This window comes from Parasteatoda tepidariorum, chromosome 5 (genome assembly GCF_982258835.1).
Source record: "Parasteatoda tepidariorum strain Cologne lab strain chromosome 5, Ptep-v5.0, whole genome shotgun sequence".
NCBI lineage: Eukaryota > Metazoa > Arthropoda > Arachnida > Araneae > Theridiidae > Parasteatoda > Parasteatoda tepidariorum.
In genome coordinates, this window is record NC_141759.1 from 34,226,294 (window position 1) to 34,253,433 (window position 27,140).

Here is a 27,140-nt window from a genome sequence, read left to right on the forward strand (position 1 = left end):
CAATTTCCACAGCAGTACTCATTCTCTAGATTACAGAATAATTATCGTAAATCAAATAACTGTGATGTATGATTTTAGCTAAGAATTTTGAACTATTCTGTCCTTTTTTGGTCTCAACCTTGCTGAAGGATTGCTAAGCAAGCTGTCTTCAATTTTTACTAATTCATTTGTGTTTTATATGCTGTTTTCTATGTTATCTAAGAACTATATATTTTTCTCTAAGTTTTCAAAGTCTAAGCTTTCTTACCTCCTTCTTCACATCCTTCTGTGAAACTGACTTCGTCTATGGCTATGTCAGTCAAGTTGTCTCCTCCCCTGGTGGCTACAAAGACAACTCTGTAGCGTTGGTCATGTCCTACCATTGTGTGTTCATACAACCACTTGTCTTCTTGAGGTCCCCTTCTGATCCATACAGGCACGCTGTGTCCATTCTCGGCCTCACTGCGGACCTGAAAAATAAATTGATCTCATTAATACTTTGTTCATGAACGATACTTTAATTTGCCATTTTTATGTTTCTACATGAATTATTTTCTAGTTGCAAATAATTGTTTTTTTCATCAGAGTCGATCTTTTAAATCAGTGGTTCACACTCACACATACACCGAAGAGCCATTACATTATGACCACCTTGCTAATAACATGTAACATCCACCTTTAGCCCTCAAAACTGCTAGCACCTGCCATGGCATTGATTCCACAAGGTGCTGATAGGTAGTCAGAGGTATCTGGTACCAAGCGCTCAGCAACTGGTACCGCAATTCCCTCACATTGCAAGGGGATAGCGTGGCAGCACGAATTTGGTTTTCCAATTAGGACGACAAATGCTCTATTGGATTAAGGTCAGGTGAATTTGGGGGCCAAGACGTGACTTGAAAGTCACTGGAATGTTCCTCGACGATTCAACCCTTATGACATGGTGCATTATCCTCTTGGTCGACACCATCCCCCGCAGGAAAAACTGTTGCCATGAATGGGGGAACCTGGTCAGCAACTATGCTCAAGTAGCTTACAGACGTCAGGGATTGTTCTATGAGGATTATGGGTCCTAATGTGCCCCATGAAAACATTGTTCCTGGCCGAGAAACCATGACAACCTGGGCGAGCCCATTGTTATAGATGGAGGGTGGTCATAATGTAATGGCTCTTCAGTGTATATATTGTATGTTACTGGCAATCACGATTCACAAGTGACGCGTTGGCAGTGTAGTCCAGGATTATGACCAAGCTTTGCCATGCGAATAGGTCGGTTCAACTTCATTTTAAAAAATAAATGTAAGAATAAACAACTGAAAGTTTTTAATGCTAAAACTGTTTATTTTCAATTCAGGCTTATTGACTCTCTTGTAGAGGGCAAACAATGTCAAAAATCCTATTTAGGTTTGCTTTATTTATTTATTTTTCTTAGAAAAAATAGTTTTTAATTTTTATTGTACAGTATATTTTACTAATGACTGACATGTATGCTCATGCACTTCATACATATATTTTTCTTATGTATAAAAATAGGAATATATTTGTAAGTAATTTTTTTACTTGTATATTTAATAGTTCATGAGAATCAATGTTTCTTTTTTAACAAAGTAAGTGGTAACGCACAACTCGAAAGATTGGGAATCACTGTCCTAAACGGTTTGGAAATGTGACAAAGCTTTTTCTGTATTGCTAAAAGACCTGATAATCATATTAAGTTTCGTAAATTCTACCAACAGGAATAATGATGTCCTCTCTCCTTCAACATCAAAGGTTTAACATTACATTAAAAACTAGTTTTGAATAAACTAACATAAATAAGCTTTTTAAATGCTAGTCTGTTATCACTAACTAGTGTATGAAGAACTAAAAAAATATAAAATAATAATTTTACCTCCAGAGGTCCTAAACTGTCAGATCCTTTCATGAAATACCAGAAACGTAGATGACATTTGCCTTCGCTTGCATTAAAGAATGGTGTTGCTATACCAGCTTTCTGGCCTTTCCTTGCTAATGAACTGTCTATGTATAAGTAGTAACCTAAATTTGCAGAGAGAAAAAAAAACTAGATGTTAGAATGCTTTCAATTTTTTTAAAATCTTATAATTGTTCCGATAAAGCTAGCTTCATAAAATATGCAAGATCTTAATAACCATTTAGAATACTTCGTATTGCTCAAAGTTATTTTCAGCATTCTCTGTAGGAGGTATTAGTTTGCAAAATATACAAGAACTTAATATCCATGTAGAATATTTCGTCTTACTCAATGCTGTTTTCAGCAAGCTCTGTACAAGGTACGCTAAAGCCTTCAGTGTCCTTAATGAGCAGCGTACAGTGTCTCTAGAAGATTTGTTATAAAACTTCCCAAGAGGTAACTCTACAAGGGGGTATTGTAGAGGTAACATAGTCAGTAGAGAAAATTGGGAGATTAATTTAAGTTGATTGGTCATCACAAATGAATTATTTTTGAAAATTATTTTTAAATTTTTCCTAGGTATAGGAGAAGTCTCCTCATGAGTGGCTCATGAAGTCTGCTCATGAGCGGCTTCAGCTGCAGAAATCTCAATCAGTGTCGGTGAAGGAGTAGTCTCAGTTTTAGGAATCTCAGGCTGGGAAGAAGGAAAAGGCTGAGAGTCGATGGTGTTAGATGATTCAGTGTTGATCTTAGATTTTTCTTCTTCCTCTTCTTAGTAGTAGATGTTTCTGTAGGCTCTGAGTCGAAATCAAGCTGAGGGTTAATCTCATTCTTGCTTTCAGAATTCTTTGAAATTGAAAACCTAATACGGCTTTTCAGAATTCCAGTAATAATAATAGCAGTCCTATTAATCCTATCAAGGCTGATCAGATTTTGCAGGATGGATATAATCGTCTTCTTTCAAATCTTTTATTTCTTCTTTGTCCGGAATTCTCGTCTCGTAAAGCTTCTCAAGATCACTCGTTGAGAAATTGTTGAAAGCAGCAATGGTGAGGACTCTCAGGGTAACAGGCTCCCCACCCGCATCTTTCGCATTGACGGGGAGAGCATCCGCTCCCCTCCGCGGCCTAAGCGTCTATAATAGTCATCGTTGTTCCGTGCTCGGTCACAACAGTGGTTTGTAACATCTGTTAAATTAATATTACCAGACTGTTTACACTGCACAGAAAAAGGACTAAAAAGAAATGTGCATAGGATTTTCGATCTGAATCTATATTCATGATGATGTTAACATATGGTGGTAATTTTGTGTGAACATTCAAATTAACTAAAAGCTAATATAATTTTAAAAAAAATTTATTTATTTATTTTTATTTATTTATTTATTTAACTTATTTATTGTATTTATTTATTTATTTGCCTCACATTCCAGCATTGATTCAAGTTATAAAACTGTAATGCTTACAAGGTTAAATATTATGTACTTTTCTCTATTTAACTTTCGTTGACGACTTCAAAAGACTATTGTTTTATGAAAAGTTCGAAAACTACATTTTTTTAAATCTCGTGATTACCTTCTCTTGTCGGATTTCGATGTCTTTGCGGTCCAGTTAAACTGCTCCTGCCTTCATTTGCTCTCTTCCAGTCAAAATCCATGTCTGATGATTCCCATTTGCATAAGGCTTCCCAGTTTTCTTTATCAAAGTCACAATCTCCATGCCTTAATTCTGTTAAAAACAAATAACACATAAATTTGTTAAACAGTCAAAATATTTATCAATATGTTAATTTAATCGATATGTAATATATCGATTTGTAAACATTAAAAAAAGTTTTGTTAAAGCGTCTAACTTAGAACAAAATTTGAAACTATATTTAGAAAGTAATTAATGAAGGTTTTTTTTCCAATATTTTTACAGATATTTTTAATAAGCAAAATCTTATAAAAACACGAATAATATGATATAACCCTTTTGAAGGCCGTGGTAAGTATACTTACCACCACGTTTTACCACTTTTAATTCAGGTTTCCATTTTTCAATAACTTCAGCTTTCTTGAGGTTAGTTTGAATAAAATTGGTAACCATTTGTCACTTTTAAAAAACTTATAAAAGTTATAAAATACATAATTCCTTTTAAAGTTTGTAGCATTTAAGGAATTTATTTTATAAATAAAGAAAAAAAAAGTCAGTAAGTTCCTAATAGGTCATGTTAAATATATTTACCACCAAAAAAATTGCATTTTTACAAACTAAATGAGTTGTTGTTTTTTTTATATCAATTACTGTTCTTAAAACAATTTCAATTCCAGAAATACTTTAATTTACCTTTACTAGAAATAAAGGGCCCATTAACGGGTTAAATAATCACTTAATTTAGAATTTTTTTATTTTAATTAATATTCTTTGTCGTCGATGTCAATCGATATAGCAACTGATTAACTCTTCATATTCCCATATTTGGGGTAAAATAATTTAAATTTTATTATTAGTTAATTTGGTTTAAAATAAATATGATGAAAAGTTATTTTGACCACCATTTATTCATTAATCACTGTCTCATTAGTTTAAATGTTCATATAAAATGGTTGTTATATATGAGGTTATAGTCTTGATGTAGCAAAATTAAAACAATGTCTATAACTAACTATAAAAATTCCATAACTAACTTTAATTACTTTTTCACTACTACATTAAAAATGCTTTTAGAAAAATTAAAATCTGCATTTTAAAAAAATAAAGAAACAAAAATTATTCTTCAAGTAAATATATTTAAAATTGAAAATAGTTTTACAGATTTAATTTTATTTATACGTAACATTTAGTTGTAAAAATATTTTTACTTCTGTGTCTCGTTTTTTTATTTATTTCTATAAGTCAACTGGTATCCATACAAAAAATATTTTATAACTTATTATTTATTACAAATTATTGCTTATTAAAAGCTATTGCTTTATAAGTTATTGCTTAATAAGTTATTATAAGTTATTGTTTCATACAAAATAACTTAGAAGTTGATTATAAGCCCTTTGCACTCCGACGTCACCTCTGAGACGCCATCAACAGTCTCCACTCCAAAATAAAAATTTTTTATTCCTTTATAATTATTAACCTCATCATTTTAAGAATTTTAAAAATTATGTAAAACATACTATATATTTGAAATAATTTAGTGCTTATAATAGTTTTATAAATTTTAAATGATTTAGAGCTTATATTAGTTCTATGTATTTTAAATTATTTAGTGCTTATATTAGCTCTGTATTTTAAACTATTTAGACCTTTTCTTAGTTCGAACACCATTAAAATGTTCTCGGAGTGCAAAGAGTTAACTATCAAAATACTTTTTATACTTACTACAGTCAAATTCATCAGATTTGTCTCTGCAGTCAGTTTTTCCATCGCAGTGTTGCCATACTTTGATGCATTGTTCTTTATCCGAACACATCCATTCGTCGCTGAGGCAAACTTCAGGAGGATGTTCTGAAAATGAAGCAAGTTATTGTAAACCATAAAATACAATACAAAATAGATCAACACATAAAAAGACATTTAAAATTTCTCACCAGGTGAACATGTTTTAAATTCGATATCATCAATAGCTATGCTTGCGAATAAGTATGATGATCCTAAAGCATTTTGTATGATAACAGCAAAATTATGTTGCACACCTATGTTAACCTCTACGCTTTTCCATTGTTTGTCTGTCTCTTTAGTTTCATTCCACAATCTTTCATACTGAAATAAAATAAAAAGTTTTAATAAGTTTGTAGATAAGTTAAAAAGTAGAAATGATTTGTCAACCGAGACAACTTTGCCTCGATTTTCGAATCATTATTTTTGAAAATTATTCCAAGCACATTTAAAAAGAATTTCATTCGGTAGTAGAAGGGTATCTGGCGGTGGTTTAATTAACTTTTTTTCTGAAAAGGATATTTTCAATTTATTATTATCATTTGAACTCGTTTGCTTGCTCTCAATTCAGTTTAATTTATAAATTTTTCAGGAAGTCTCTCCTCGAACGAATCCAGGAAGATTTCAAGCTCATAACCGAGTTTATACAATATTCATAAATTCCTTAAGAGTGACTGTTTCTTTCAGGTGAACTTATATTTGTCTACTTATGAAACAGCTTGCATAAAAACACAAAAAAAAAGAAATATACAAAACAAAATTTATGAATAATTTAAATAATTAAAATAACTTGTTTACACAAACCTTGTTGTTTTTAGTGTCATGCAACAGAATTATTGACAGCTCTGCTCCTCGTGTGTTATCCAGGAAGTACCACATGGACATCTTACAATTGCTGCCAGATATTACGTAGATCTGTGTATGTAGCTGAGCGATTTCCCTTTCTGACACCTTTCTTTCAACAGACAAGAAATAACCTGAAACACCATTCAAAGTGTTAGATATTTCAATCACCTCAAATTAAATTACATAAATTATAGCGTATAATAAATGAATTTATGTTTTGTAAAAAAAATTAAATATATTTGTCTCTATTAATTCATTAAAAAAATATAAAAAAATCAATACGTTTATATTAGGTGATACGATTAATAGATTATTATAAAAAACATTACGTTTTGCTTCGATCTGATTACGAAACTAGGTGATTTTTCAAAATTAGTTTCGCAGCGTCTCTCCAGATGGCGCTACTTACTTTAAAAAAAGATATGTTTTAAAACAACCGTCATTTGCATAAACAGCGCGATGCTGTCCGAGATCAAATTTAAGTTCAGCATTACTTGATTGTAGCTGTCAGAAATTGCCGAGTGACTTGGTGTTAACAGACGCTATTGAAAATATTTGATTTATAATAAACTAGTAAATAGAAGAAGAAACAAATTCAAACTTATTTTTAAAGTATTTTTTAATAAGAAGTAACATCAGTTGGCGACTTTATAACCATTTTTGAGACAGTGATGAAATTGGACTTATTTTCCAAGACAGGCTCGACAAACCATACATTTCTTACTCGTTCCGTTTTTTTTTTTAAATCGATTTACAGATTTTTCAAATCGTAACGTATTTTTTGGAATGTCCGTAACGAAGATGTTGCGCATGAAACGTTAATAATAGCACGGAGTATTATAACTTTAAACTTGCAAAACAGATGCCTCAGTTCAGAAATTGCTTGTAATTATGATTAAAAGTTAATTACCCTCTCCTGAACCATGACGATCCTTCTTTAACTCTCCAAAATACTTGTTCTTTCCTTGTTTACGTTGCCATTGGGTAGCGTAGCCTACTGGATTATACCAGCCACACGTACTGTTTTCAAAGTCACAAGATGTTCCTATAAATGGAATTGCGTTTAATTAATTAATCGCAGATTTCTTAGATAAACATGGAATAAATTTTTTCATTAAACAAAAAATGGCTTTACCGCATTCCGCTTCATCTGAGCCATCCTGGCAATCATTAATAAAGTTGCATTTTTGAAGTTGTGTATAACATCCTTTTTGGTCTTTGCAAGAAAGCTTAGGGTAACAGTCGTCCAATGGTGGTGAAGTTGTAATTTCTTTTCCAGGAATGTCCCTACCTATTGAGATATAAATTCGTTAGACATGTGTCCATATGAAATATTTCATCAAAAAATTGAAAAATTTACATTTTTAAGTCAAATTTTACACTTCCTATGTATTTTAATATATGTTGACAGCTAATAGCTTCAATGCCATACGAGATGCAGCAACAACAACAAAAAAACCGGACAACTAAATTTTATAATAACTTTATAAAAAATATATAAAAAAATAATAAGAGTAGACTTTTACAAATAAAAAAATTTAAGTGGTTTCAAAGTGACTGTTTTTCGCAGCAATACAAAAGTGTAAACAGCTTTTGAAAATTTCAGAAATGGACAGAAGTAACCATTGGGAGAGATTCCTTTTAACTCATGAAAATCTCTTGACCATTCTTGACCTAGCACCTCAGCAATTGTTAATGTTCAACATCGCCAAAATCGGAAGTCGATCTTGGTTCTGGGCAGATATTGCACAATCGGAAAAATACCTCTGGTTTTACGTGGCTTTAAAAATAAATAAAAACATATACCAGTGGGACATTTTAGAAGCTGTCGTACTTCTGTTGGCCAAAACGTACCAAACGCAACAAGCTTCCGCATCAGCTCAAAAGGCTATAATGGCAAAAAAGTGGTGCATTTTCAGGACATGATGTCATCTGAAAAATGGTCACCCAACTCTCCAGATCTCAATCCCCTGAAAACAGTGTATTGTTCATTTATGAACCTAGAGCCTGCAATAAACGCTCAAAAGTTTCGAAACTTTAAAGCAGTCGCTTCCGTGAGAATGGTATAGATTGAAGGTTGAAGATTCGTTACCCATTGTTGAAAATTTTAATAAGCGTTTGAGCCTTTGTATTACTGCAAGAGTTGACCACTTTTAAATTAATTAAATTCATTTATTAGTAAGAGTCAACTATTATTTTGCTTCTGGTTTGTTCGTATAACTGGTTGTTTGTTGTCCAAATATTTTGCCGCACCTAGTTTATCCGTTCCAACTAAGGGTCAGATGAAAATGCGTGTTATAAGAATGTTAAATTCGAACATTATGAAGGGAATAATTATGAATGATATTGAACGATTATGAACAGAATACAGTTACAAAAACTACAGATAAAAATCAACAAAAAATTTTAATTACTATTATATATATCAGGGGTGGCGAACCTTTATACACCAACGTGCCATTTTTTCTTAAAAAAACTGTTTAATGATATCATAAACGTGCCGTCGAGTAATTTTGACTTCGTGATTATTGGGAAAATAATAATACTAAATACTATCAACTGAAAACTATTTACATTGAAAAAAAAACATTTTGCAATGTCTCAGTTATAGGCGTAATTCAACTTGAAGTAACATCAGTGTGACTTCTGTTGCTGCAGATTAGATGACAAATAACTTATATTAGGTTGTAAGATGTTAGTTTAATCAAGACTGTTAATTTTTTTTGCTAGTTACTTATTGTTAACTTGTCTTTTAGCATTAATTGTTATTTTTTTTATTAATAGTTGTTTATTATTTTGTTTGTTTTTGTGATTTTTAATTTAATTGTTACATATGCTTCATAATGTAATAACATTTGTGTAATAACAATTCATAGTGCAATAACAATAGCGATCGGTGGGGTGCCCAAAATATTGTGTCACGTGCCATTGGTTCACCATCCCTGATATATATATATATATATATATATATATATATATATATATATATATATATATATATATATATATATATATATATATAAAGTAGTAATTAAAATTTTTACATTATGCATGCAAATAAATAGCACATTTAATTTTTATTACCTGAAGCATAATGGCATCCTGGTGTTAATGAAATGTCATCAATGTTTACTGTTCCCATTCGTGGCTCCAGAGCAGCTTCTAAAACAATCTGAAAATGATATAAAATTTAGTCAAATATAAGTTTATATTTTAAACAATCAATGCATTATAGTTTTACAGATAGGTGTTTGCTTAGATAAAAATTACAAAACTGCTAAAAATAGCAATTAACTAACAGAACTAAAATTAACTTAATTGGTAATAATAATTAAATATTTAATTACTAGTCTAGTTCCTTCTTTAATTTCATATTAGTTATCATTAATCTCGATTATTAATAAAACATAATGTGAACACAATAAAATACAAGTTAAACTAAGCAGTTTTATATCTATGCTATTATTGTAAAAAACAATCTTGGTAGTTGCAAAAAAATTTTCTCCAAAAAAATTTTAGAATGAAAGTTTTTTGTACCAGTTTTTGCTTTTTTCCGTCTTGATATATATAGGCCTTCAGCCCTGATTAGATTTGATAAACTATTCCTCATTTCAACTACCTACTAATAACGGTCGATCTCAAATTCAAATTACAATATTTAACTTTTTTTTAAAAATTTAAAGCTACTCAAGTGTAATTTTTTTTCTCCAAATTTTATTGCTCTCTTTTTTTTCCATCTAGCATCCTCTCGCAGCTCACTCTTTAAATAACAATTTCGAATTGTATTGAGAAAATAGTAGTTTGTTTTGGTACGTTACATCACTTTTACATTTATGACCATTAATTTTCTAAGACCCTCTATATTTATTTTATAATTGAATGGTGTGGAAATATTTTTATCTAAGACTATTTTGATTAAATTTAAATAAACTAAATTAATTTATGATAAAATTAAATAATTCATTTTAAGTAGCTATAAAACTTACCTGGAAATCGACTTTGTCAACATTTTTAATTTCCAATTCTGCACGGTGCCAGTAGTTGTTCACATCACTGTAGAATGCATCTATGAATTTCATTCCATCTTCATCGTAGCTAATTCGCTTATAAACATTTATCTTATGAGGGAAGTTAACAGTGTTGAACCAGAATCGAACCTGTTAACAAATGCAAAAAAAAAAAACATAACTTATTTCAATTTATGACGATCCAAACTTTCTGAGTTAGATTATCTGTAACTAACGTAATTAGAAAGTTTCAACATAAGAGAAACATTCTGTATCTGGTTGAGAACCAAATTTACCACGTAAGCGAAACTGGGATTTTCTTTTTGGCTTAAACAACCACATTTAGCTTAACCAACCACTCATTGAATCTGATAGGAACTCCAAAATTATACGTATGTATTCTTACTTTTGATACCCTAATCCAATTATACTCCAATTATATGCCAAAATGACATAAAATGACTATACCTATAGAAAATTAATTATCTCTCAAAAACTATGCTCTTTTATTCAATCATTCATTCGATTATGTGTCAAACACTCAGTTACTTTTCTGCTAAAACTTAAGTTTTCTAGTTAAACAGTTATTTCTAGTAAAAAATGTTTAAATAAAATAATTAAAGTTATATTACATAAAGAGCTGAAACAGTTCAATAATATTCGCAATTTAGTGTACTTGGCTTCAAGCAACACACTCTAGCTCTATATATCACTAAATTGACCCGGTCATTCAAATCAACTAGCAAGTAATTCGAATCAACTAATTGAACTGTATTGATTCAAATCACTTTGATAATTCGCTTTACCCAACTCTAATATAAGTTGAAAAAAGAACTATAATTGGCTTAAAATTTTTTTATTTAAAGTTAAAGTAAATTAGATTCAACTCACATAAATTATATTACTGGGTTGCGAAGGAGACTGTAAACTGTAGTGAATAGAGCAATAAAGATGTGGGTCCCTATCGTTTTTTCTACATGTTTACTGTTGTAAATAATGAGAAATTTTTTTAACAGTAAATATTTTGAGACAATTACTGTAACAATGTAGAAGTTTTGTCAGTTTTTCTTGAAAGTTTTCAAGAGTCCCTCGTTGAGAAAATAAAAAAAAAATTAAAAAACATATATATATATAGCAAATGCATCTTACATACCTTGCAGTCAGTTGACTGACCATCTATAGTATCAGAACGAATCTTTGGTTTTAAATTACTTGAGTAATAATATGATGGAACAGATAGGAATTGACCTATAATAAAAATGTATTTTTTTTTAATATTGATTTTTAAATTTCCCCAGACCATCACATTCTTTTAAAGAAAAGTTTTAAGAAAGATTGTTTAGATTTATTACAATATTACATTATTTAGATTCGTGACAACATAAGAGAAATGATGTATTTAGCGCAAAAGGAAAGGAGAAATATTTTTAGTGCACTTGAAAATTAATTTAATATTCTATCCATTGAAGAAAATATTCTTTGCAATAAATTTCATTAATCGTTCTTAAAAATTATTATTGTATTTTTACCTCAAAATTTATATTCCAGATGATATGATTCATGCATGGAACTATACATGAGACTAAACATGGAGCTATACAATACATGGAACTATACAAAATGCAATAGAACTGTCTTCTGGAAGATAGTGCATATAACTTCAAACTACAATATTTTTGGAATAAGTCTTTCAACAGTGCAACATGCACGTGTGATTCAAAATTAAAAACATAGAAATAATGTAAGCATTTGACATGCATTATTCTATTTGAAAAAATTCTCTGACCATAAAGAATCGTTCAGCACAAAACTGAAAAGTGTTTTGAAAGTAAGAAACCATTCTTTCACCGAAAAAAAAGGATCAGATTTAGGGTTCACATCCAAATCAAAGAATCAAATATCAAATCTAACCAATGGCTGTGAGATTCATTTTATTCCAAACTTACGCAATCCACACAACTAAACAGATCATTTGTTAGATACAATTCCCTTAAGACTAATAAAGAGTGAATTTTAGAAGCTTCATGAAACGCAAATGCCTGAAATTGCTCGAACATTTGTTATCCGGGATTCTAAACTCAGGAATTATCTTGTTTTCTGAAACGAAAAGTTACGTTTATTGCTTCAGATTCATTGAGGAATGTAGACTGTTTTTCCACGGAGTAACTAAACAGCTATTGCAACCATGATAACTAAGTTGAGAGAAAATTAATTGCATGTAATGAAATAATTCAGAAAAAAAAACTTTGAAATATATTTTACGAGATTTAGCAATGTCGTTTCATGTCCTAACAAGATTAAGTGTGTTCTGGAGTAACTAAAAACTTGCAGTTTTAAAGAATCTGGTCTTGGACATGAGCAATAACTTCAGAATATATGTATGAGAGCGTAAGAGCCAAAGAAAGATAATTGCTAAATTTTTTATAGCATTTGTAAAACGTACTTACCTTTAAGTGACTTGGTGGTATGATCCGTTTTAGGTACGCCAGAGTACTTGTACGTTTTAGGGCTTATAATAGACCACTGAGCTCTGCCTGAATTTTCGAAGTGCCAGTTAGTACATGGTGCTCCCTCAAAGTTGCAACGACCCACAAAAGCCTGGCAGACATAATCTCTTTCGTCACTGTAATCATTGCAGTCATCGTTGAAATCGCACAGCAAATTATCAGCGATGCATTTATTGTTCTTGCATGGATACTGAGCACCGTCACATCTGCCCTCTTCTGGGTCAGGATCTTCGGGTGGTTCACACTGTTGGAATGATATATCATCCAAACACATTATGCTGTTAGGACTTCGAGGTCGCACTGCATCAAAGCGTACAATAAATTTGTTCAGGGCACCTAATGGTACTCGGGCATGTTCCCATCCTTTTGCTCCCCAAACTATAAAACAAAGGATTTAAACATCAATACTTAAAAAAAAGTATACTAAAAGGTATTTATTTAAAACAAAAATTATGGTTCATTTTAATTACAAAATACCACACAAAAAATTACTTCAAGAAATTAAAATAACAGAGACAATAAAAAAGAAGTCATTTTTCATAGATCAAAAATCAGGCTATTATAAAAAACATGGCTTCTTTTTGCACGTGACTTAGTGTTTTGAGAAACATATAAATCTATAGATAGTCAAGCGCTAAGCAGTTTACGACTTTATTGCGACTTTAAGGGAGTTGGATCCGAGTTCGATAAGATATTAGGTAGTTCGATAAGATAAATACGAGAAAACTTTTTTTTCCTTCAAAAAATAAAAAAACTTCTGTATTTTTCGGTCTGGCATGCGTTTATCGCGATATATCCAATTAAAAAAATGATTAAACTCGTTTTTATTTTGTAGTTACAGCGTTATCTGTGAACAAAAACGGAAAACCTGCATTGGGTTACTTTTTTCTAGATAATCAAAATCTGTAACAAAAATGGGAATTCTTTCCACTTAAGATTTTAACTTTCCATCACCCAGGAATAGATAAGGGGTGGCGGAAGATTTTTTTTATCATTAAATGTACATTTCAGGAGTATTTCACCTGCGTGTTTTTAAATTTTGATCCAATATGCATTCCTCGAAATATTTGGTTCTTCCATCCTTTTCAGACACCCTGTACATATATTGCCTAAGGCGGCTTTATTTTTCTGGATTAAGGTATTAAAGATCAAGACGTCTTTTACCTGCAAAACTTTAACCGTCGTTCTTAGCACATATAGAAATAGAATAAGCCTAAAACTAGAATCTTCTTTTTAAACTTATTCTTAAATCACACGCGTTTTTGAAATTTGTTTCAAGCAGACATTGATAGGTAATTTATAAACAATGCTTGGTAAAAAATAAAATAATAAATAGAGCATAGTAGTGCATCTCAAATAATGTAAGATTATCCAAGTAAAATTTTTTTATGGTTTTCCATTGATGGATCAACATAATTTTTATGGTAAAATTCAATAATTCCATCATGGATCATTTTATTTTTTGATGGTAGCCAACATAAGTAACCATCACCACAATATAGGAATTCGTACTGATTTATGATGGTCCAACATAAAAATAGCAACTTGTGATGGTTTTGTTCATGTTGAACCATTAGAAATTTCCATCATGGTTTCTCAGAAATCAAATGTTGAAACTATCATGAAAAATCATCATCCCAGTGTAGGAATTCGGACTGGTTTATGATGGTTCAATATACAAAAAAACTAAATTGTTTTGATGGTATACTCTTGAGAACCAACAAGAATTCCAACTAAACCATCATGGAAATGTAAAGTTGAATTCATCATGAACCATCACGGATTGTTGGTCCATGAGAATCAAACCTCCTCTCTTGATGGTCGGCCATCATAGATACCATTAGTGTAGACTCGTGGAATGATGGAAGTTTGTTGGCATCTCAAAAATCATGAACGCATAATGGAAAATGTTGGATGATGGTGACCATCAAGTGATGTTGGACGATCATGAATCGCACTAAAACCAACATTATATCCATCAAAATTTTTTGATGGGACCATCAAGAATTTTGACTTGGGTAATAGGGTAATAATTCAATTAAGGTTTACTGAATGACTTACATCCTGGCATATCGTCCCATACGCTCCAGAGTTTTTGCAAAGAGCCATCCTTTCCAGCTGAGACGCTCAACGTGTTATAAGAAGTTCCTCTATAAATCCAAAAGTCCAGAGCACATAGTGCGTGAGATGCAGAAATTTCCGGTGATCCCAATGAAGTGACATCTCCTTCAATGCCAGGTGCACCGTCAGCCATTAAGTACCATCCCTCTGTCGTGTTTGTTGTGTGATCCACTTTTGGACGGTATTTTATATTGATCTGGAATTTAAAAATATAAAAATTAGGAATTGAATTCAACTTTTTAGTCTCTCTAAATTAAAAAAAGTGTCACCGCTGTTAACATATGCTTTACATTAACGTTAGCGTAACGAAAACTCGTTGCTTTTAGATTTGCTGCTCAAAGTCAATCTGACTTAGAAACTTAAATTAGCAATTTATAGGTCATCTTATTTGATAGCATTTTATTTATGGATAATATTATACATTTATGAATGCTAATACATTATTGTAGAAAGATTTTATCAACATATGAATGTTCGTTAGTGTTTCATAACGGAAAACTTTTATTAACTGATGAGTGTTTTTTGAAATTTCACCTGGGAAAAACATTTTTATTAAAAATACTAATATAAAAGACTTATGAGCTTATAAATGTTTGTTACTATTTTACATTTTATTACCGACCTTAGTATGATCATCTTTGGCTTGAATAGCAATCCATTGGTATACATGATCATCTTCAACTTGTCTCTTTCTTCTGCTGTTTTGAATGAACTTGTGATATATCTCCCAACCACATAACTCTGAATTTTCAAACTGGCAGGACTTTTGTACTAAAACACAATATATAAGTATATATTATTTTGAAAAGAATAAACAGATTATTATAGAAAATTGTTTAATCACGAAAATTGGAATCACTAATTTGCATTCACGAAATTTTAATCGTTTACTACTTCAAGAAAAATACAAAATAGGTGATAAAACATCTGAGCATATAGTGTAGATCTTAATTCCTGATAGTACTTGATAATAACCTGATAACAAATTAATCAAACTGAATAAAAAAAATAATCAAAACCTGATAATATATTAATCAAGAACTATTCTTGAAAATAACAGACTCATTTTCAGTCGGCTCCTAGATTATCAAGAATTAAGCATCTGTTAATCAAGAATAAAGTATTTGTTGTCAAGAATTAAAAGTATTATAGTTCACCTAATAGAATGTTAACAGAGAATCTATGTCTCTTTTAAATTTCAATAAATGAAAAATAATTACAAAAAATTAGTTTTTGTGTTACATTTCTGATGACAAACGCATCTTTTGCATTTGCTCTGAGTATTTGAATGCCTTTTTCTGCAAAGCAATGATAAGTAGCAAAAAACATATAAAAAAAGTAATAAAAAGCATTATGAGCCCTTGATAAGTTGAAGAAGGGGTAGCGTAAGTTATAGAAGGACATCGGGAAGATACACCCATTCGAACAGCTTACCGCCACACTACAGAACGTTTGATGGAACATCAACAACAATTGTCTAGGGATGGGAGGCCCTCCCAACCCTGATTAATTATTTATTATTCTAGAGATGCCACCTCCCCCCTCCCCAGGAAAATTATTTCTCAGATTTTTCATATATATTTCTAAATTAACTAGATATAACGGTTGTATAAATATCATTTTAAATCAAATTGGTTTAAATGAAACATCAGACAAAAATTTTACTAACTTAATAAAATCTTTTGCGCAGACCGGAAAAGTAGGGAGCTGTGTTTAACGACTGAGAAATGCTAATAAGGATGACATCAAAAGCAACTGATAAGATATAACAGTGCGTAACTGATAAGATATAATATAATGTCTGTTACTTAAGACAGTTATTGTTATTAGACGTCTTAAAAGTAGCTGTTAAGACCATTTATCTATTACTTACCACAGTCATCTTCATCACTTCCATCGTAGCAATCTTTCCTGAAGTCACATTTCTGATACGAAGGAATGCAGAGTTTGTCTTTCTTGCAGGTGAATTGGTCTGCTCTGCAATTTGTTGGCTCTCGTGTTGTTGTAGGATAAGTTCCGGTCACTTCTTTTGGTGGCAAAGTTACTCCAGCCATCCGCCTGAAGACAATATTTACCAATTAAATAACAAAATTCGTTGAAGCATCTCATTGAAGTAAAAATATGTAATATATACACTATTAAACAACCTCTAACTTCTATACACAGTCATGGGTCTGGAGGCAATCTTTATAAAATAAACTTTGCGTTTTGTTGAATAACTTATTGAAAGAAGAAAATACTTATATTACTCCATTAAGTATTTAAAAATTTCTGCATACAGCTACATTTTTTTTTCTGCTATAAGCTACTATTACCATGAATATCTAGAGGACGACTAAATGATTTTAGTATTAAATAATGTTTGAGATAATGAAGAAAAAAAAGACTGCATATTAATAACGAGAGGTGCAAGAATTTTGTACATGATTTTTCGATTTAGTTACGAAGTTGTTAACAGATGGCGTTGCGTGATGTAAAGGACTGTATGCTATACAATGCATTTCGACTCCGTATTTAGACAAATAATGCTCAGCGTCATCTTTTGAAAATTTTCGTTCAATTTTACAACCCCCTGCGTACTAAGCCACCAATTGGTAACCTTTGTTTATGTTAGCTGTGCTTTGTATAGTTTATTGTACCACCTGTTTCTAAGTTTGGTAAGTAATTTTTAAAATATGTAATGTAAAAAAAAAATTGGAATCTTGCACTCTTTTCCTGTAAGTGGCTTTTTGCATAAAGTTTTGAATCATTTACATATTGTGGTATGAAAAAAAAACTTTAAATCTAATATACAAAACAAAGAATAATACATCAAAATATAAACTTAGCTACCACTAGAAGAAATTTTCCTCAAGAGCACAGAAAGTTGACTGCCCTACAAATCGAATGACACAATCAAACAAAAAATATCAAAATTTATCAATTGTGAAGCTATTGGTGTTCCTAACATTTAATGAAAATTTTTATAAGAATTTGAGAACTCCCCAAAACCTTGCATGTCTTATATGGAATGAGCTACCACCTACAACATATTCCCCAAATCAGATATTCTCGTGTAGTTGCTTGTTTCAGTTTCTTAAAAATTCGTTAGATGACAAAACTTTTACTACAATTGAAGACGCCAAAACTGATTAAGATCAGTTTCAGTAAAAATTGGAAAAAGTTTGAACTTTTAATCCTGCAACTGCCAGAAAGATGCACAAATATATTAGACCAAGTTGGCGAATCAATAATTCAATATAATTTTTAAGCAGTAGTTAAAAAATATCTTAATCTTTAATTTTTCTCAATAAAAAAAACCAATTTACTTTCAAAAATTCAAAAAAAAAACAATTTAACTTCACAAATTTTTTTAAATTAAATTAAAACAATGTATAGTATATATAATGTTTTCATAGAACGTGTCAAAAAAACTTCTCTCCCTCTCTTCCTCTTACAAATTGTATCCGAGTTGTTAGAGAAGTAGAATAATGAAAAAATCACTGAATAATTTGACAAAGAAGAAGAATAAATAAAACATAAATAAATTGTCTCCGAATTATCAAAGTAGAATAATAAATAAATAAATAGACGCCACATTATCAAAATAGACAAAGAAATCGAGAAACAAATCATCGTCTTCGAATTATCAAAGTATAAAAAAAAAACATTGCATCAAATTCTTTACTGGGATATGTATGTAGTTTCTGTTATAGTTCCTAAAAACCTCTAAAACTAATTAAAAGTGGATCCAAAAATGCTTAAAAGTTGGGGTTTTTTCATATTGACGCTCCATTATAAAATTTCCATTACTTTGGTAAAATTGATTCTAAATATAACACTGTTTGTGCTTACGTCAAGGTTGTGTTTACGTCATGTAGTTTCTGTTATAGTTCCCTAGATCCTCTAAAAACAATTAAAAGTAGATCCAAAAATATTTAAAAGTAGTTTTTTCTTTTATTGATATTCCATGATAACATTTCTATTAGTTTGCTAAAATGGATTCCAAAAATTACTTGTATAACGTTATAAATTTTTTATTTGTAATTGAGTTTTTTTCAATAATGCGACAGGAGAAAAATAACTTACCTGCATCCACCTGTGAATGATATGTCATCAAGAGCAATCACATCTGCTGTATCAAGACCAGACTTGCCTTCTAAAATGACTTGGAATGGATTAGAATCGTTGAGAAATACAGCACCTCTCATCCAGAAATTACCAATTGCAGCACTTTGGGTCCACAAACTAGTAAAACTTCCTCCTTGTTCTTTAATGGTGTAAATATTCAACTGATTAACATCCTTACCGTACATAAAGTAGTAAAACCTCATTTGGCACTCTCCTTTGGCGATACTTCTAAGAACATCGGAAACAAGCCAAGCTTTTTCGTTCATTCCACCTTCCCTGCGTTTGGTCATAGAGAGGTAATGTCCATCAGTGTTCGATAAAGTGTGGTCAAAAGGTGGTCCACTTTTTTGAGTTACATAATTGTGAGAAATGCCTGCTTTGATTTCCCATGATATCGGTGCTTTTCTGCTGTCAATAAGTAAGTTAAAAACTCCCAATCCATTTTCAAAGTCTGTTTTAATAAAGTTCTGAGCTTCACAGTCAGCTTCGTCAGTTCCGTCGCCACAGTCATCTGTCACGTCACAAACACGATCGTAATCTATGCAGGCTTTTGTTGTTTTACAGCGGAACCCTAGACAAATATCATCATATTTCTTAGGTAATGCACAGTTTATAAACTCTATGTCGTCAATTGCAATGAAATCCCACTGCTTTATGCCACCTTTTTTATTGAAGTTAATTGTGAAGTTGCTTTTTTGTCGACCTATGCCAGTTTCTACTCTTGTCCAGGCGTATTGACCAAAAGATTTTAGTGTGGCCATATCAATTGATTCTTTATCTGTGGTTAAAGTAAGTTTAGGATTCATCCAAAAACTTCGGCTAACAATCCAGAAGGAAAATTTACATGTTGTTGCAGAATTATGGAAGGTGGGACTTTTATAATCGTCCAGGGGGCTGGTTTGAGAATCAAATGAACTATGGATTAGTAGGTAAGAACCTTCACCTTTGCCAGTTGTTTTATCTTCTTGTGGTGCACCAAATACAACCTTTTTCGCTTCAGAAGCGATTGTCACATTTACTTCTATACCATCACCTTCTTGAGTTATAACCTTCCAACCACAAGTGGATCCCAGTTCGAAATCGCAGAAAGCAGGACAATCTTTCTCATCAAGTCCATACAGGCAGTCTGTTTTGAAATCGCATACAGAATCCATTGGTATGCAGGCATTATCTTCGCATGCAAACTCGCCCTTTGTGTCACATACACCCTTTGGTTGTATAGTGGGTACCGGAGTCGTCACTTCGGTATAAAGTGGAACACATGTTAGAGTGAACGATATGTCATCAATTGCAACATTACCTTTATCCCCTGATGCTGGCGTGCCACCTATTATAGCATGGAAATTAAATTGACTCTTCAAAACTACTTCTCCTCTCTGCCATTCATCTCCATTAGAACCCATGAAATTAGCTAGTTGTCGGGGTCTATTGTCGTCCTGATACATCAAACTTACGGTTATTTTACTTGTATATGGAAGATAAAGATGATACCAAAACCTTAATTTACAATTTCCAGAGATGTCAGCGATAAATACCGTACTTTTAATTTTAGCATCATTCCAATAATAGTAGTCAGATTTTTTAACCATTAGAAAATGTCCAGTTTCATCATCAAGTGTATGATCTCTATCCGGAGTGAAGCCCTCAGGCAATTTCTTACCCGATGTCCTGTTCCACTTCGGAGAAGAGTTAGGTTCTTGCACCCAGTTGCAAAAGCCATCCTCAAAATCACAATTTTCTAAGTAATCTGTGCAGTTCCATTCATCCGAACCATCTGGGCAGTCAAGACTAAAATCACAAGCCAATGAACCATTAATACACTCACCACTGTAACAAGCAAATTCATTTTTGTCAAAACATGTCCGTTTCTCTGGCGGCGCACACCGTAAAAAGTCTATTTCGTCAATGGCAATGTCACCTGCGCTAAGAATATGCGTTGCAATGAAATCCAAATGCCAGCCAGACAGACGTCTACCAATGCTTACAGTTGCGTTATTCCAGTGTTTCCCCTGATCTGAAAGTTCACGCCATAGCAGTACATCGTTTCTATCTCTATCCTGTAACTGTAGCTTCAGAGAAGCATCATTAGAATTGATGCCAGACATAAAGTAATAGAAACTTATTTCACATGAAGCTGCTGCGTATTTCAAGTCGACAGATCTGAACCTCGCCTGACTAGTAATTGATCCGCTACTTTCTTTGTTTACATACATATAATAACCATTACCTGAAAGATCACCTGTCAAGCCATTTGATCCTTGAGCACCTTTACCTCTTTGCCATCGATTCCCAACAACATCGAACCAGCCACATGTCGGATTACGATCATCATCAAATGTACATGTTCCACATTTATCTTCATCTTCGAGGTTATAGCAGTCTTGTACGAAATCACACACCTGTTCAGTGCTTATGCACGTTTTTTCTGTTTTGTCTTTGTAACACAGAAATTCATTTTCCTTGCATTCTGTCACTGGTGGGTCTGTTGGTTCAAGGATCGACAAGGGAAGGGTTTCGTTAGAGATCAAGCATCCAGGTGTGAATGACACATCATCGACAGCCCATCCTCCATCTTTAGAAGTACCACCTATACGGCTTTCAATAATAATTTCGAAAGGATCTTTAATATGGCCAAGGGGCAAAACAACTTTTTCCCAATACTGACCAGGTGGTTCTCGCGTGGTAAAGATAGGTTTCCATGGACTTATTTCGTCTCGTCTTACGTAAATTACCAAAGTTCCAATGTCTTTCGTTTCATCGTACTTCGTTGAATTAAACACAGTTCCATAAGTGTAGAAAAACCGTATGTTGCAGTCCTCACCAGTACTTTCCAATACTTTTGATGCTAATCGAGCAACTTGACCTCTATAACGGTAAGAGTTGCTGAAATACAAATATTTTCCAGTGGCAGAATTTTTGGTATGGTCCCTAGGTGCGAGTGCTTTATTCCAATAAGAATTAGAGTATGCCAATATAGACCACGTAAAATCAGATTCTGGTGCTCTTTTCCATCCACAGAAGTTACCACCTTCAAAATCACACCGACCGTGGTATTGATCGCATTTTGCCAAGAGCCTGTTTTCGTCTGAATAATCACCACAATCATCCACAAAGTCACACAAGAGCATGCCTGATATACAGTTTCCGTTTGCGCACTGATATTCCTTGTCTTTACATTTCTTAGGCTCTAAAAGAGGTCTTGGTATGTCACAGTTTTCAAAATCTATATCATCAATTGCAAAGACAGACGTTGCCGCGTTCTTTTCTCCAGCGATGCCGATTCGGAATCTGTGTGCTATTCGGCCCACAATCACTTCACCTCTCATCCATGATTTTTGCTTGTCCCCTTGCAGGCGGAAAAGCTCTGTTATTTTACTTACATGGCCAGATTCATAATATACAGAAAGAGCTTCATTGTCATACAAGGCGGAGAAATAATGCCAGAAAAACATGCGACATGTTGCCGCAGATTGCATTAGAGCTGGACTTTTGAAATCAGCCCTTCCTCTGTATGTGAAACGATCCAAAGTAACCTTCATGTAGTAACCTTTACCAGGATCTTGTTTAGTGTGATCCATTTTGGGATAATCTTTTCCATCAGCCAGTGTTCGGTTCCAATAAGCCTTGTTCGTACTTGTCTCCCAGTTGCAAGGGTTAGGTTCCTCAGTTTCAAAATCACAGTGAGTACCGCAAGATTTTTCGTCGGCACCGTCTTTGCAATCTTCATAAAAGTCACACCGGTAGTCATCAGAAATGTGAGTTGAGCCTTCGTCACAAGTAAAGTCTGGTTTTCTATCCTCTATAGGTATACAGTCACCCTCGTAAACATTTATGTCGTCAAGAGCAATAAAGTTATTCACTCTGTAATAAAAAAAAATAATATTGAAATTGACATCAGTTTTATATACAATAAATAGGACAAAAGAAATCAGGAAAAGAATAATTAAAAAATGCAACTGTATTATTTTAAATGCGATTTTGGTAGAATCTTTTAATTTATTCATAACATTCATTAATAGTTGTTTTTGCTACCACCTATGCAAACACTATTACACAAAAAGAAAAAAAAGTGGTAGAAAAAGTATTCCAAAATTAACAATTTATTCTGCAAATAGATATATTCTACCATACGTATTAAATTTTTCTATCATAATATATTAACAGCAACATGAAGTCGAAGACAAATATGATGTTCCTCCAAAGCTTACAGCTTGCGTTGATAACAGATGCAAACACACACACACACGCATCATTACAGTATTTGAAAAGCTGAGTAGATGAACCAGGTATGTGATATTTTCAGAGTGGCTATAATCAAGGTAAGAAGGAAAAAAACGGTATCTGAACTATTTTACCATAGATTTATTAATAAGAAGGTAGGGCTAATAATCTTTTGCCATGTTTTATTAATCATAACCTAAATTGAAATAAAAACCCTGCAGTCATACTCAAAACTAATGTGCGATTTGTCATGTTGAAATTAAAAAAAAAGCAAAAACAATTCCTTTACATTAAGCATACCCGTACTGAGAAGGCGCATTTTTACTATTTTCTCTGAATAATAAATACCCTGTCACTTATCGGCTCCACTTACCACTAAGCTCTTCACTTGTGCAATATTTTTTATTTTGACAATAAAAAAAAGCAATTTCAACGCTCTTTTTAGCAAAAACAATTACATCAGTATTAGGATTTTGAAAGGTCCTTCAAAAAATTTATTTTAGCATTTTCCTTTTTTTAACCCTTAAATTACGTTATTTTACTGAAGGTCTCAAAATGTTTATGCTACTACTTATCAGTTTACGATTTGCAAACGCTAAAACCAAACAACTGTGTATGACTTAAAACATAAAGTTTTAAACATTTTTTGTTTTTTCTGTAAATGATGTTTAAGCATCTAGTTCAATAAATGAATTGAAATAATTATTTTCTAATCAAAGTTTATATTAACTTTGGTGGCCGCGTGCTTACAAAATATATAAATAGGGATTGGTAAATGTTTTAAATTCCGTAAGACGGTAAAAAGTGCTAAAATATGTATTAAAAGTTTCAATCCATGACTCTATCTATTACTTTCATTTTAAGTTCATAATTTTGCTGTTTCTGTTCCGGGTAATTATTGAAAAAAATTTTACTTATTAAATATTTTCTAATAATCTAAAAAAAACTAAATCATAAAATTGATAAATTTTTCTGAAATATCATCCGGAATTTGACATTAATAAAAAAGATTTTTGAAAACATAGATAATTGAATTGTGAAAAATTGCACAATTGAATTGAATCACACATTATAAAATTAATAATAGAATGCAAAATTACCATTGTACAGTTTGACGATATACTTAATATTAAAACGCACGATTGCTTTCAGCTTCTTCTACCAAACAAAATCAATTTTTATTACAAAATGCTTCTAACATTTCTGGCAAAGATTTTTAACTAAAATATTACTTCTGAAGATTTTCTGCTGAGTTAAAGGCATATCTGGGAATTCTCCAAAAACTTGACATTTTCAAATCACAAATTCTTAAAAATCAAAGTTCTTTACATATCTAAAAATAATCATTCGCACTCTTTAAACATTTAAAGAGAGAAAAATAAAGTGAACTCACTTTAACGATTCTGGTTTTCAGGATAATCTTCTGGTACTCAGTAAATACCAGAAGATTGACATTTTTGCATAGTAAGAGTGTTATATTTTCTAAAGTAAGGTCGGCCAACAAGTTTCAAAAGCAGATTTAGGCTTAAAAATGTTCTTCGATTCGAATCACGACCTTAATAAACATTGCATTATACATTTCTTTTAGAACTACAAAGTTATGATAAGAACATTGGTTGAATAATTTCTTTAATGTACTTAATCAAAGGAACAGAATGGTTGGAATAAACAGTGTTGCAGGTGCAAGACTGAAAAATTTCTGTCTTTTTCTAGAACAATAGAAAACTTCCCTGAGCCAGGAGAGCGATAGGAAAACAACTGGAAGAACTTTCAAATGACACACCTTCATGAGTTAAGTTATTAAACGGACTCAAAAAATGCTATTTTACGTCTAATATATATACAGTGAAACCTCTCGGAAGTGACCACTCTCTGTTCCATTCCTTCATTGACTTCAAGATGTTATCGAAGGTACGCAATTTTCCGCAACAATTTGAATTTTTCTTAGTTTCAATTTCTTGGTGCGGAAATGCCATTGATAAAAACCGGATCGATGAGCAAAATTTACCGTCAATAAATATAATCTTTACTTATGTGTAAAAACAAATTTACTAATTATGAACAATAGAACTATTTCAAATAAGCAATAATGCTTTTTGTTTAAATTTGCATTTAATTTTGTAACATAAAAAATAGTTAGCTTTCAAAAATGAGAAGAGATTTGTTTGTTTGAGGTGTCATTTGTTTTAATTTATTAACTTTTTTTTCCTAATTTATTAACTTGCCACTCTAATCATTGATAGAATCGTCTTTAGTGTACTCTAACCGCAACATGAGTCTGTCATTCCCTTTCAGAAACCGTCAAAAAGAGCTCTCAAAGTTATTTTGAATACATTTGAATCCACTTATTTGTATTGTTAATATTTTTTGTTTTGATATTTTTTCGTGTTTCCTTTTTGAACCAACTCCGTATGTTTTGCAGAGAATTGTCCAGTTTGTAATGAACTTTTTCATGTGCAAGGTAATGTATATGAAAAATTATATCTTTAAAGTACAAAAAATAACGACTTTCGATGCCATAGACAATCTTGTAATACATTCTGTTTGGACATGATGTTGTTAAATTTTTGGAGAATCACCCATCTGCAGACATATTATATAAGCAATATAAATCACTATATCAGAAGTCAAAAAGCATTCTTATGTCTCAGTACTTACGAGTTAGTCAATTGAGCTTCAAAAAGTATTTGATATTTTCCATCTTTATCCGTGTCGTCAGGCGAGACTTGCACCTGTTCATTATTCCATCGTCCCAATTTCTCTCGCGTCAAATGCTGCATTTCAGTCACCTCATCTACAGTGTCCATATATACCGATACTGTCAGCGCACCGTCAAAGTCTGTCCCGTTTCTGAAATTCCAGTAATTGACACATCTTCTTTGAGTTGTGGGGAAGTAAGGGGACAGCAGCCTGGCTGGTGTCGGGTTGGACTTCCAACTATATATAACATGTGCGTATAAGTAGGTACCAAATTGATTTCCAAGTGTTGTGTCGTTTTCTGGTGCTACATCTGTCATTTCACCTGTGCCTCTCACCCATTGGAGGTCAGCTGTGGGGTCATTGGTCCACAAACACATCCCGTCTTCGAAGTTGCAGGACCCTAGAGGTGGACATTCCCTTTTTATTGCTATGTCATCAAGGGCGATAGTACCGTTTACGTATCCTAAACCAGCAGTTACCTAAGGAGTAAAAATAACCACAAACAATGTTACTCAGTTTTATAAATGAAATCAAGGGATTCAAAGACGATTTTCGAATACGATTCGGTGATGAAAATTATACGTATTTTATAATGTGTTGTTTTTATAACTGTTTTAAGTTAGTAACAGTTATTTAGAATTCTTGGGTTAAACTTTGTTCGTGTCTAATTATTGCCATCCATTAATTTAGCGCACTCTCTTCATAAAAGAGGTCTTAAAGAATTGTAAATAGTATATCCTCTTCGTCAATTTACGAAACATTATTCAAGTTTTAAATACAAGGAAATGTTAAAATACTGTTATCTACTATTGGTAAATCAAAATATTTTCACATTTTTTTTCTTTTCAAGAGTGGAGAAAACTTTATAGACTTTTGCAGATATTCGAGAACTTTAGCGCTTTAGCTTCCTAATAAAAAGGGAATGTTTTCCTTCTAACGTTAATTGAGCTTCACAGCGCATGCGCGGAAATTAACATTAAAACATAATGTATGCCTTTAAATACAGCTTTTGCATCATATTAGACAAAACCTTAACCTTAAAGCTATTTCTCAAAAGCCACACATTTTAATGTGAGTATTGATTTTATTGCTTTATGTGCTGTTTTTTTACATTTTCTAAACCTTTTTTGTTTATTTAAGTATATTTAATTCACTTTTTCTTTATTTTCATTACATTTCACAAAATATATATCACGATATACGATGTAGTGATTGAGGATTGAGGAAAAAATTGAGGAAACGCTTTTGGTGAAATTCTCACAATTTTGGCAAGAAAAATTCTTGAGATCCATAAATAAGCAGGAGTGGAACTACTATGTACAGAGAT

The 27,140-nt window shown here is 32.0% G+C and overlaps 1 protein-coding gene across 1 annotated transcript in view; it reads right to left on the reverse strand.

Moving 5' to 3' along the window:
- The window catches only part of LOC107445048 (MAM and LDL-receptor class A domain-containing protein 1), a 160,013-nt gene that overhangs the window by 13,164 nt on the left and 119,709 nt on the right, over window positions 1-27,140 (reverse strand). Inside the window, exons 63-79 of the mRNA XM_087163642.1 lie at window positions 25,772-26,292; window positions 18,851-22,753; window positions 16,656-16,840; window positions 15,405-15,553; window positions 14,723-14,978; window positions 12,602-13,039; window positions 11,308-11,402; window positions 10,134-10,304; window positions 9,232-9,319; window positions 7,283-7,438; window positions 7,058-7,192; window positions 6,106-6,278; window positions 5,454-5,625; window positions 5,245-5,370; window positions 3,463-3,615; window positions 1,868-2,013; window positions 248-449 (exon numbers count right to left, since the gene is read on the reverse strand). Coding sequence (XP_087019768.1) covers window positions 248-449; window positions 1,868-2,013; window positions 3,463-3,615; window positions 5,245-5,370; window positions 5,454-5,625; window positions 6,106-6,278; window positions 7,058-7,192; window positions 7,283-7,438; window positions 9,232-9,319; window positions 10,134-10,304; window positions 11,308-11,402; window positions 12,602-13,039; window positions 14,723-14,978; window positions 15,405-15,553; window positions 16,656-16,840; window positions 18,851-22,753; window positions 25,772-26,292 — 7,069 coding nt within the window. The remainder of the gene's footprint in view (window positions 1-247; window positions 450-1,867; window positions 2,014-3,462; window positions 3,616-5,244; window positions 5,371-5,453; window positions 5,626-6,105; window positions 6,279-7,057; window positions 7,193-7,282; window positions 7,439-9,231; window positions 9,320-10,133; window positions 10,305-11,307; window positions 11,403-12,601; window positions 13,040-14,722; window positions 14,979-15,404; window positions 15,554-16,655; window positions 16,841-18,850; window positions 22,754-25,771; window positions 26,293-27,140) is intronic.